The sequence below is a fragment of the Phycodurus eques genome, chromosome 3 (genome assembly GCF_024500275.1).
Source record: "Phycodurus eques isolate BA_2022a chromosome 3, UOR_Pequ_1.1, whole genome shotgun sequence".
NCBI lineage: Eukaryota > Metazoa > Chordata > Actinopteri > Syngnathiformes > Syngnathidae > Phycodurus > Phycodurus eques.
Window position 1 is genome coordinate 4,727,623 of NC_084527.1, and position 12,646 is coordinate 4,740,268.

A 12,646-nucleotide genomic window follows, 5' to 3' on the forward strand; every position below is an offset into this window, starting at 1 on the left:
TTGGGGAAATTAGGTTAAGAACGATTTCCTTGGTTTGGATGTTGTTTTCATCCCAAAAAGAAAGATCATTTCAAAGTGGATATTCTATTTTTATTAACTTGGATTTAAAAACATTGACACTTGGTGTTGACTTGACTTCCGTTGGCAACTTATTCCATTTGTGTGGAGCATAATAGCTAAATGCTGCTTCCCCATGTTTGCTCTGGACTCTGTGCTCCACTATTTGACCTGAGTCTGTCGATCACAGAGCCCTTCTGGGTTTATATTCCACTAGCATTTGTTTCATATATTCAGGACCTAATTCATTCAATAATTTATAGACCAATAGCAGAACTTTAAAGTCTATTCTAAAGCTGACTGGCAGCTAGTGTAGAGACTTTAGAATTATATGTTCTGACCTTTTTGTTCTGGTCAGAACCCGAGCTGCAGCGTTCTGAATGAGTTGCAGGTGTTTAATGCTCTTTTGGGGGAGTCCAGTCAGAAGACCATTACAATAGTCAAGTGTACTTGAGATAAAAGCATGGATGAGCTTCTCCTGGTCTGCTTGGCACATGCAAGCCTCCACTGCGGGTATGTTCTTCAGCTGGTAGAAGGCTGTTTTAGTCATTTATTTGATATGACTACTGTAAGTCAGGTCAGAATCTATCAGCAATCCAAGGTTTCGGACTTGGTCTTTGGTTTTTAAAGAGAGTGACTCCAGGTATTCATTAACAGCAAACCTCTTTTACTTACTGCCAAAAACAATGACCTTGTTTTTGTTGTGGTTTAATTGGAGGAAGTGTTGGTCCATTCAGTTATTTATTTGATTTAGACAGTGACACAACACCTCAATTGAACTGTGGTCATCTGGAGACACTGGTAAATATATATGTGTGTTATTTGCATAACTGTGATAGTCAACATTAAGGTTCTGACATTTTTGACCTAAGGGTAGCATATACACGGTGAACAGGAGGCGTCCAAGAACTGACCCTTGAGGGACCCCATATGTCATTGCCATTCGATGAGATTGAAGACCTCCATTGGTTACGATACTAGATTTCGCTACAAAATCAGCTAATTAAATTCTATTCATAAAATGATGTCACAATGGCCAAATACAATCAAAATTATTATTCAATCTTACCTGTGAAAAGTAATTCCATGAGATCGAGCTCCGAATGTAAAACGGTTGGTACATCGCCGAGCATCAAATGAATGGCAACTTCACTTTTCCACATCCAATATGACGGCATCGTATAAGTTAATACAGCGCTCAAAGCTCTGTGTATATGTCTATGATATTCCGTTTTTTCGCCCCCAATGCTCCTCGTGGGTTATAAAAGCTTCGACGGCAAGTTAACAAAGGAAGGTGGAGTTTAAACTTCCGGTCCCAAATCAGCGTTTTCAGAACAAAAGCACAAGCCGTTAAGTGCTGTCGATTGACGATGTAATCCCCATATGTGATCTTTTATTTTGAAATTAGACTCCTGGTCGCGCTCGCCCGCTTGACAAAGGCATGCATTTTTCGTTTCCATATAATAATTCATTCTCATCAGCTCAGCACTGGGCAGCCGGTGGGTCGCTCGACTATGAGTGAGGAGAAAACGACAGTTTTGATAACCTCGGATGTGCGAGTGCCCCCCGGGGTGACGGATGTGGGGAGACCCACATGGAGCGGGCGTCTGGAGTTCATTCTGGCCACGGTGGGCTACGCTGTGGGCCTGGGCAACGTCTGGAGGTTCCCTTACCTGTGCTACAGCAGCGGTGGAGGTGCAGTACGCCTGACGATACAAATTTACTGCCTCGTTCATACAAAATTATTATTATTATTATTATTATTTATTTTTTGTACTGGAAAGTATCTGAACCTGATCGAGCCACAACGAGGATATGTTTCTTAACAACGTGTACTGTACCTCAACAATAATAATCAAAATCCATTTGAGGTTTTCGGGCTTGACTTTGTTTTCATTCAACAAAATTCACCCGACCTTCGGGCTGTGTTTTAACAAACTGCTTATTTAAGTACAAAAATGACACCAAAGTGGACTCAAAACATGAAACCTAGAATGGTTGTATTTTTTAAATTGATTATTGGAAAAAAATATGTCAGTCCTTTCCTCAATAAAGCTGATATAGTGCGTTTTGGCCAAATGCATACATTATTATCTAAAAAAAAAAAAAAAAAAAAAGAGCGGGCCTTCAAGTCAACAGGCTTCAAAATGCATTACGTAAGACAGGTTCACACTATTTATGGTCGTCATTCCTGACTGAAGAATCAGCCGTCATATTTTGTTCTTCTGTCCTTTCCCCCTGTTTCAGGAGCTTTTCTGGTCCCCTATCTCATCATGTTATTCTCGTGTGGCATCCCGCTGCTTCTCATGGAGTTTGCCATTGGCCAGTTCACCCATCTCGGGCCAGTGCACGCCCTTGCCAAAGTCTGCCCTCTGTTAAAAGGTAAGTTACTCATTGGATGGACTTTCAGTCCTACGGTTCAGCCTTCTTACGACATGAACATTTTTCTCAGTGTTAAAATTCCTCCATCCTTTTACTTCTCTGCTTATCCTGTGAGCCAAATCCATTGCTGTCAAAGAGATCCTTATTAGGAGGTGACCGCAATGGATTGCGTTTCACTAAGTGTCATGTTCTGCTGTATGTTCCGAAAGTTGCTGCAACTCATTTACTATCTCTCTGTTGGAGCGATGGACTGTTGCCTTTGAATGTGTCTATCTATCTATAGTCTTTAAAGAAGTGTCCTGAGAATGATGTGCTTGTTTATATTTAGGTGGCTATTTGGCAGGTCAAGTGTGCACTAAGTTGCTCATTTAATTTGGCTTCAACTACACTCGCGTTTAAGTTATTTGTTCATGTTGATGACATCATTCTGCAACTTATGTGGCGTCATGCTTTTTTTTGTGTACTGTGGATAAGTGATATTTCGGCCCCTTGACAGCCGCTGAAAGTAACTCAAGAGTTACTTTTTTTCTAACTTAGCTACTTTTGAAATCAAGTCGTCAGTAAAGTAACTAAGTTACTTTTAAGCTCAAGTAATCAGTGAAGTAACCAGGTTACTTTTTCAAGGTAGCTGTGGCAACACTGTTTGTAACAATGTTGCTCGTAGGAAAAAACATGGAAAAAAGATATAATTCTTTCTAGGGACTAAACATTACAATTATAACATCTTCATTAGCTGTACACATTTAATGATGTCTTACTGCTTTTAGTTTGTTAGGTTTTTCTATCTGAATTCAACTCTGCTGTCCTTCTTTTGGAAAATGCAGCAAAAAAGCTACAAAACAGCAACAAAAGAACCAAAACAAAAATGTGTACCCAGTTTTTATTATTTGCATTTTGAAAAAGTTTGACAGACAGGCGATGTAAAAAAAAAAAAAAAAAAAAAAAAAGTCCACATTCACAAGGAGCTGCAGAAAACAGAAGTTGAGTTTTTGGCTGTAATGTGTCTCACTTGGTCACGGTCCAATTTACTGGAGAATTGCTACTGAAGTTAGAGTTTGCAGTTTTGAGACTGCCAACAACGTGTGAATGTAGCCTCACTTCAAAAAATGTGATCTATTGAGAAATTTGAGCTATTGCATTACATACGACCTTTAAAGGGGAACATGCATTGGGAAAAATACTTTACAATGTTGGGCGCCTGGATGTAAAACGTGTCTTTGACTAAGCTGTTCTGCACTCCTGCCCCACTGCTAGTGAACACAATAACCACTCCCACACTGAGTTTCTCAGCCAATAACTTTGCAACTGTGATGTGTCGACCTAAGCTCGCGTTCAACCCCCCACAACACGCTGCGCTCTGCTTCCACTAGTAGGAGTGAGACAGCTATCTCACTGGCCTGACTAGTTGGCGACCTGAGTCTCTGCTGATTGACTCTTATTTTTATGTCACAGTTCTTTTGTGCAAGGAATGAATAGTACACTCAAACCTGGCCCTTACACACTCCAGGAGCGTGCAGCATTTTTTTGTTACCCACAAGAGGGTGCAAATAAAATTGAAACATTGTAGGGCATACAAGCGTGATCCTTTGAATCACTCAGCAGGTACAAGTTCACCCATAGCGAGTAGCAACCAATTGTTCCTTGTCGGAAAAAAAATCCTCACCGAACATGCTGAATGCAACGGATTAGTCCATGCGTGCAAACAAAGTTTAGATCATTTGCGAACAGTAATTACATCAGAATTTAGTGTTGGCATTGTGGGAAAACCTCGTTTGGTAAAGGAGTGAGAAAAACAAGAGTTTATCCAGTCATCCTTTGGAAGCAACAATACTTTTCAGCCCTGTACTTCTAAACAGTAGCAAATACATCATGTTACATTTTCTCGCTGAACATCTTCAGAGAGATACTGCACATCTGCGCATACTCATGTATGATATCACATGACATTATTTCAACAAAACCGATGAATGAAGTGTGAGTTGCTTTACTGTCGCTGCATTTATTCCAATCACGATACTGAAGTAGGATATTCCAATATTTCGACATTTCCATGGTCATCAACTCACTCGTGTTGGTGCTTTTGTTAGTTTCAATTATTTCTCTACACAATTTACAGCATATACACGACTATTGCTGCATTTGAACCACTTTTCTACATTACCATGATTTAAACAAAACATGAAGTTTATAGTCCGTCGTTTTCAACTCAAATCGATATATTGACAACATTATTCAGTTAGATTCTACGAATTACGGTTACATGATACATTATATTGTAATAGAAAATGCGTGATTACTTTTTAAAGTAAGTATTTTTGTACTTTGTCTCGAGTCATCGTTTGACTTTCATAACATTCGATCACAAGTTTCTCTCACAGAATGATCGTGCTCGTATCAAGTTGTTGCTTTACTAAAAGTGTTAAAAAAAACAACATCAACCAAGAAAAACATTTGTTGTGATGGTATTCTTCATCAAAAAACAACTGGTAAAGATCATATTGGCCACATCCCCAGTTAAAAGGGGCCTGTTAAAGTACCTGTTATTTTTACTTCCCGCCTCAGAATGATTTCATTTTTTTTAGTTGAGTTGCACAGGTCACCTTAACGTTAGGAAAAGGTTTTGGAATGATTCCGCTCGGTCTCATCTTTTATATAAAAAACAAGCAAATGTCATTTAAAGAGGCGTGCAGACGTTTTAATTGCCACTGTACGTTAGCGATATATTTGGCTTCAGCTGACAACTTTGAGCAACTGTTATGGTACCGTCTCTCACAGTGATCTTTCGCCGCAGGTGTTGGCCTCGCCACAGTGGTTATCTCCTACGTCTTCTGCACCTACTACAATGTGGTCATGAGCTGGGCCCTTTTCTACTTGTTCAACTCCTTTGGAGCATCACCTCCTTGGAAGTCTTGCAATAACAGCTGGAATGTCTTTGAGACCTGTTCCAGTGGTTTCCCGGGCAACGCCACAGATCTGCAGTCGGCCAGCCAACAGTTCTTTGAGTGAGCTGCGTTAATTGCATTTTCATTTGTTTTGACCGTTACCTATGGCGGCTGGTGGAGTTTACCCAAGGTCAGGCGGATGATGGATGAATGTGTGTGCGCAGGGCACTTATAAACAAACAAACATCCGCACTCACATTCATACCTACGGACAATTAAGAGTCTTCAATTCTTCAAAAAGAAGACAGCTAATAGCAAGTTTGCAACCAATGCTTGACTGACGTACAGAGAAAGTCCATCAGCAATAATCAGATGTGACGTCAGCGCCACGGTGGGAGGGTGAATTCCTCCGTGGGCGCTGAAAATCGACACCCTACCTTACGTACCAAACTTAGAACGAGAGTCAATGGGGTAAGGTTTTTTTGTCTGTTTTCTGTACCGCTTAAATATTTTTTTATTACAGTTTATATTTCTTTTTGTTTAATTCAAGGTTGGACATCTGTTGTCCAGCCGCCACCGGTCGTAACCGGACTTCTTTTTGACCTCAAAACCTCGGAGCGCAATAATCAGCGCCCTGGGATATGTTTTCGCGGCTAGACAATAACGGGCTCTTCCCGTTGTTATGGTCCACGTTCAAGAATAATGACTCATTTGTATTTTTTCAGTCACAGGCTTCTGGAGAAAACAAGTGGCATTGAAGATGTTGGTGGTCTTCAGTGGGAACTCTTCGGCTGTCTTTTGCTCGCCTGGGTCGTTGTGTATTTATGCATTTTTAAAGGAGTCAAATCCACTGGCAAGGTTAGAAACAAGCAAGATGCGTTTGATGTGAAACATCAATCTGCCAAATGTTATTCTCAGAAGCAGTGACAAATCAAAACATTCTCAACTTTAAACCTTACATTTTTTTAGCAGAGTCACTTTATTGATGCATCATCCCCCATTGATTCCGTCCTGCAGGTTGTTTATTTCACGGCTATATTTCCATACTTCATCTTGTTCGCCCTGCTCATCAACAATATGCAGCTTCCTGGTGCGAAGGAGGGTATCCTGTACTTTGTGACGCCTGTCTGGAGCAAACTGTTTGAAGTGAAGGTGAACTATTCTGTCAGTAAATTTGACTGCGTCATTAAAACGCTTTAAATTGTTTTCTTCCTTTCTGCCTGTAACTTGGCTGTGTGTCGGAGGTGTGTACAGGTATGTGCAAATCATTTCCCAAAGAAGAATAAAAAGCTTACGCTAATCTCTAGCCGCAAGTGGAACAGTCAGTATATTATAATAAGAAGAATTTTTGTTTTTGTCCATCTGTTAAATTTGTTTTCCATCGGCTCACACACACAGGTTTGGGTCAATGCAGCAGCCCAAGTGTTCAATTCCTTGGGAATCGCTTTTGGTTCCATGATTTCGATGGCGAGTTACAACAAGTTCGACAATAACATTGTGAGGTAACGTAAAACTTAATGAGTTGTGATCATTTGTTTTGACTTCTTCCAATCTAAATGAGGTCTTGTGTATTCTCTGCTTGTTGTTGATGTAACACGAGTGTGAGTGGTGTTTTCTATTTTACGAACACACTGAGATCTTTCTACTCCTCTTTGCTCGCAGGGATGCTTTGATCGTATCGTTCATCAACTCCTTCACAAGCATTCTGGCCGGCTTTGTGATCTTCTCAGCTATCGGCTACATGGCTCACGTACATAATCTCCCGGTGGACAACATATCAACAGATGGTAGGCGTAAAGGATACGTTTCCGAAAGCCATCAACACGTGAAAGTCCGTTTTTGTGTCTTCATTGGTGGTGTCGGCTTAATTTGATGAAATCCAAGGCAAGATTTTGTTGAAATGATGAAATAGTGCCTTTAGCACAGTCAGTTTGGCAAAAAAAAAAAAATGCCTATAGATCTAGAAGAGTCAACAAATTATATTATTCTATTTACAATTCTAAAAAAATATATATCTACACCCCACTTTACAGTACGTCACAGACGGAAGCTTAAAGAGATACACATCGTTACACAATTGAAATATTTGAAGGCATAAATAGTTAAATGCCTCACATTTGTATTTCTAATACAAACAAAAAGTAGCCAAACTGTATTTTATTGTATTTGTCTTTTTTTGTCTTTTTTTCATTTGTATTTTTAGGTCCTGGGCTCGTGTTTGTTGTGTACCCCGAAACCCTCTCAACCATGCCCGCCTTTCAGCTGTGGGCACCTTTCTTCTTCTTTATGCTGCTCTGTCTCGGTCTGGACAGCCAGGTAAGCGCTTACAACGATAATCAAGCATCCGCGCTCATGCTCTTATTGGCCCAATAATTGCCCACTTATCACTTGCGCCGCACATGTTCATAGCACGTAATAGCGTTGCCATTTATAGTTTGAATGAGGGACTTTATGCTTTATAAAGGTCATTTGAGTTGTCAGTCATTCCATAGGCTCTTGAATGAATCTTAAAACATTTGTGAAGTGATTGTTTAACATTGTCACTCAAGGATAAAGCAACCCCACTCCCCCCCCACCAGAAAGTAACACAATGAATGTTTCTTCTCTGCTGCAGTTTGCCACAGTTGAGGTGGCTTTGACATTCATAAAAGATGAATTTAGAGCCCAAGTTCTGCGTTTTCTCAAGAGGGAAGAGCTGCTGGCGCTGATCGTCTGCGTTGTCAGCTTTGTTCTTGGACTTCCACATGTTACGAAGGTAAATGAAGTGTCGGAACCGTGCCGTTCGCCCGATTTCTCACGTCCTTGACTGCTCTGCTACAAATGTACCGCTGGTGACACTTTCTTTTCTTTTCTCAGGGAGGTATATACGTGTTTCAGCTGATGGACCACTACACTGCTGTGGTGTCCCTCATGTTCTTGGCTTTCTTTGAGGTTATAGCAGTAAGCTGGTTCTTTGGTAAGATCCTCATTTACGGCGCTGTACGGTGAATGTTCAATTGCAGGACTGTTGCGGGAGCTGCGTTAAACCGACAAGCTGTCGGCACACAGTCTGGAATACAGATTTCTCGGTTTGCGAATGATCACATTGGAACTTGTCAAATTCCATTAGGGGTCCGCCGCATCTCGTATATGATCAAGAAGATGCTAGGAAAGCCTGTGAACATCTACTTTCGCATCTGCTGGTTCATCCTCTGCCCTTTGCTGGTGTTGGTGAGGTTCTCATTAAACACGATGACATTCTTTGCAATATGTATGAATACGTATTATGTTGTATGTATTCTTATGGCTATCTATCTGACCTACGTACCTGTACATAAATATGCATTTAAAAACAAGAGATGCTTAATATGGTCCCCTGCTGTTTTCCATCCGTAGTGCATACTGGTCTCCAGTATCATCCAATACGCTCCTGCTCAGTATGGGACGTATAAGTACCCATTGTGGGCTGAATGGGTGGGCTGGGTCATCTCACTGGTCTCTCTGATATGGATTCCCATTGGAGCCATACAAGAGATCTACAACAACAAAGGCTCTTTTCTCTCGGTGAGTATGCGACTGATGTGTGGGATCATCATGGGGGGGACATTGCAAAAAATAGTTGTGCACCCTTTTCTGATTGTTGTCTCTTTTCAGTGCAAGCAAACTCGCTACACTCACTCAGGAACCCTCTCTCTGATATGTTTTTACTAAAACCTTCTTTTCAGCAGCTTATATACATTTTTATGTCTATACATCCGCAACGGCCACAATAATAAGTGTAATGGGAATGTAACTATTTCCTGTGTTATTTGCTTCCTTACATCAGCATCATTCATTATTGTCTTCATTGTGTTTCCCCCCCTTCATAGTGTTTTAATAATATTGACATTCTTACACTCAGGCCCACAAGGTCACTTACTGTTTCTCCCCCCCCCCCCACCAGGAACTGCTCTGTACATACACAACAAAAGTGAAAGTGTTGTGACTTCAGTGGGACTGTATAAATTCTTGCCTTTGAACCAGAGCTGGATCTCACTGATGTGGTGTTTTTCCTTTTTTTTAATTTTAATTTTTAATTTCCCACCCCCCCCTTCGGTCCTGACGACAAAAGACAAACTCGTTTCTTTCTCATTGCAGAAATTCCATTCAATTTAGCACACCGCCTGCCCGTTTTAGTGAGATCCAACATGAGCCCTATCAATAAGTCGGCCTTTACAAAATAATAATAAATATGCTATGTGCCCTGCGATTGGCTGGCGAGCGGTTCAGGGTGTACCCCGCCTCCTGCCCGAAGATAGCTGGGATAGGCTCCAGTACGCCCGCGACCCTTGTGAGGAGAAGCGGTAAAGAAAATGGATGGATGAATGTTTAGTAGTGTGGTTGTAATTTGCGGTGGCGTAGAACTGCGCTGCATCATTCTGGCAGCTGTTTCTAATAATTGGATGACATGAGTGAACACAACAAATATGTTGTTGTGTTACTACATCTCTAGCTAGCTATGCATTACTTACCTCCGAAAGTATTTATACAAAGCTTTGTAGAGGGCTGGCCCAGAGGTCAAGAAAGAACTCATGCAAGTTTGGTGTTTCTTGCAGACTGGGCAATTTTTTAAATGAATTTTTTTTTTGCCTTTCCTCACTTTTTTCGGCAATGGCAGCCACTTTGTAATGTGCATCAGCGCCACCTACAGAGCTGAAGTGCAACAGTTACACCTGGCTTGTCCTCATTGTACATTGTGCATTCTAGTTGAACTTGCAAATAGGAATATATGAGAAATTATGGAGCGATCATCTGCAACCCCGGATGTTAAGTCATCATTGTTAAGGCAGCATTTTTTTTGAACGCAGCTCTTGTATTGGCCATCCTGTGTGGGGTTTCTTCAGGTACTCCTCCCCACGTTTACAAAATCTAAAACCAAGTTAGGTGAATTGAAGGGACTTAATGATCTTAAATCTATTGGGGGCTCTGAGATTACCTGGTGATCGGTTGCGTGTGTACGCAACCTCTCGCCACAGGTCAGCTGGGATAGGCTCCAGCTCACCTGCGACTCTAAAAGAGCTCAAGCAGTTTAGAAAACGGATTGGATGGATGGATGGATAGAACGTGTAGGTGCATCTAATGTTGTAATCGGGTAGCAATGTAAGCGCTTGAGCTGTAGCAGCATTTTCAATATTGGTTTTAAATCTTCTCCTTTCGACTTTTCAGAGGCTGAAAACAGCTGTGACTTCTACACTAGAGCTGACTGTTGAGGATCCCCTGCCTGAATAAATGAGGAGTAGCGCACCTTAACACAACACTTTGATATGTTGTTTTCATGAAAATGCTATGTAAAATAGGGGGGGGGGGGGGGGGGGGGAAACTGAACTTCGACGCCATCTTATTACAACTGTGCATACAATACATCTGGTTTATTACAAGTATTATATAATCGGCTCAAGTTTTTAACTCCTCACTCATTCTGACATGTGTAACTTGACACGTCAAAGTAGATGTGTCAGAGCCTTTGTTTGGAAAGCCAGATTGTGTTGCTGAGCCTGAAGAGAACCTGAGTGCTTACTCAGAACACCAGTGACAACACCGGTGTGAGCACACAACCTTAAGCCTTCTGCTCGAAAGCAAAAATAAATGTCAGGAAAAGCCGACGAGAACAGCCAAACTTTAGGCTTAATCAGAGGCGCTTTATATCGTGACAGGTGTGTGCTAACTCCCATTGAACATGAGTTTGAATGTGATTGGTTAGTTGGTTAGGTCTTTAGTTATAAGCGGGTGTGCACACTTGTGCAACCACATGATCTCAGTTGTTTGTTTTTACTTCCCCTCTAAACATTTCTTTTATAATTTGACGTATTCAGGGTAGGTCACATTAAGGGGTAAAGTTTCAAAATCATTTATCTTGATGGTCTAATTTTTTATTTTTATTTTTTGATATCACAAAACTCTGGCATGTGAACGGTGGTAAGTACACGTATCTTCACTGTATGTGTGTAACATTATGTCCTGAAGACGACATATGCAATTGTGCTTATAAGTTTGCATAACAGAATTTATGAAATATTGGCAATTTTTGGGAAAACGACTGCTGACTGAACTTGGACCATTTCATTATTTTCTTTATTGCTATGTTTTGCCAAATGATTGTGTTATACTGGAAAGCCTTCTAGTTTATAAGAGCTACGTGGTTTAATTTAAGCCCCCTTAAAAATGAAATCAACGTCTTTTGTAAACTTATGAGCACAACTGTAAGTGTTGGTCAAGGAAGTACTTGAATTGGGACAGATTGCACTATTGTCCCCACCAAATCCAAAAGTGATATCTTCTTACATGATCAATACTCCCATGTTGTCTCTCGTCATTTGTTTGCTTGAAATCCCTATAATCAGAGACCAGGTGAATGGGCACTGCCATTTTCATGATTCTATTTTTTTAAATATCAATATTTCGTGGTTTATTTTTGCAATATTGTATATTATTTATACCATTGTTGATTTCAGGGATTTTTAAGTTTTGGGTCCATATCGTAGGTACTATACATGCTTTATGGCACATAAGTAACTAATATGGAAAACAATTACCAGCAGAGGGTGCTGTAGTACAACCATTGCCTTATTGCATGCACCGTGATCGTGTACATGCCTTTTATTAAAGCGTATTCCATTTATATACGCGTTTCCACATTGACCTTGCTATGCAGATTCCATTTTACGCAACCTAGTCTATTCAATCATTTATTTTGTATTGTATTTCACATCACCATTCCTAATATCATACTGAAGTTGATGTACGCTGTCATCTTCGTCAATAAAAAGTAAAAAAAAAAAAAAAAAAAAATGTTTCTCTCATGCCATTTGTATCCTTGCCCGTGGGCGTCACTTGGTGGCAGTATAGCAGCAGAATCCGACTGTGCAAAATAGAGTTGGTCTCTCAATGTGTGTGCGTGTGTCTTTTGAGACACACATAGATGAAATACTGTGCTGGGCAAGCACACACGTGCACACACACACACTCAATAGAGTAACTCAATTTGGGTTTGAGGAAAACACCACTGGCACATACTATTGAGAATCAGTTGGTATGCATCGTAGGAGTGCGAGTGGATGATTTGACTGCTTTGGCTGTGTTGTCAGAGCGGACGACCCAGCTGGGGCACGAAAGGAGAGCAGAGACGGGACAAACGTGAATGCGACGCTCATGAGGTTTGAAAGTGAATTAGGTGAATTGTCATAGGGGAGTGCAGCGCCCTTAGCTGCAGAGCTGCATGTTAATCAATAGTCCCTTCCTGTTTGGCTCACGGCAGAACGTATCATGGCCTCTAAATCAGAGCATGGAGCACTGTGAGATCAATAGTC

The 12,646-nt window shown here is 40.9% G+C and overlaps 1 protein-coding gene across 1 annotated transcript; it reads left to right on the forward strand.

Annotated features, from left to right (window-relative positions):
* Positions 1-951: 951 nt before the first annotated feature.
* si:ch211-225b11.1 (uncharacterized protein LOC561694 homolog) lies at positions 952-10,618 on the forward strand. Its single transcript, XM_061673303.1, has 13 exons — positions 952-1,752; positions 2,305-2,439; positions 5,231-5,441; positions 6,047-6,179; positions 6,339-6,473; positions 6,720-6,823; positions 6,984-7,108; positions 7,525-7,637; positions 7,936-8,076; positions 8,178-8,277; positions 8,431-8,531; positions 8,697-8,864; positions 10,506-10,618. The coding sequence occupies exons 1-13, from the start codon at positions 1,572-1,574 to the stop codon at positions 10,566-10,568; spliced, it is 1,710 nt and encodes a 569-aa protein (XP_061529287.1). The 5' UTR covers positions 952-1,571; the 3' UTR covers positions 10,569-10,618.
* Positions 10,619-12,646: the final 2,028 nt, after the last annotated feature.

Bases quoted from the DNA above. Each gene is read 5' to 3' on its own strand.
- si:ch211-225b11.1 (XM_061673303.1), top strand. From the start codon at position 1,572: ATGAGTGAGGAGAAAACGACAGTTTTGATAACCTCGGATGTGCGAGTG. The intron at 6,474-6,719 runs GTGAACTATTCT...TCACACACACAG, and splicing joins GCAAACTGTTTGAAGTGAAG to GTTTGGGTCAATGCAGCAGC. The intron at 7,109-7,524 runs GTAGGCGTAAAG...TTGTATTTTTAG, and splicing joins GGACAACATATCAACAGATG to GTCCTGGGCTCGTGTTTGTT.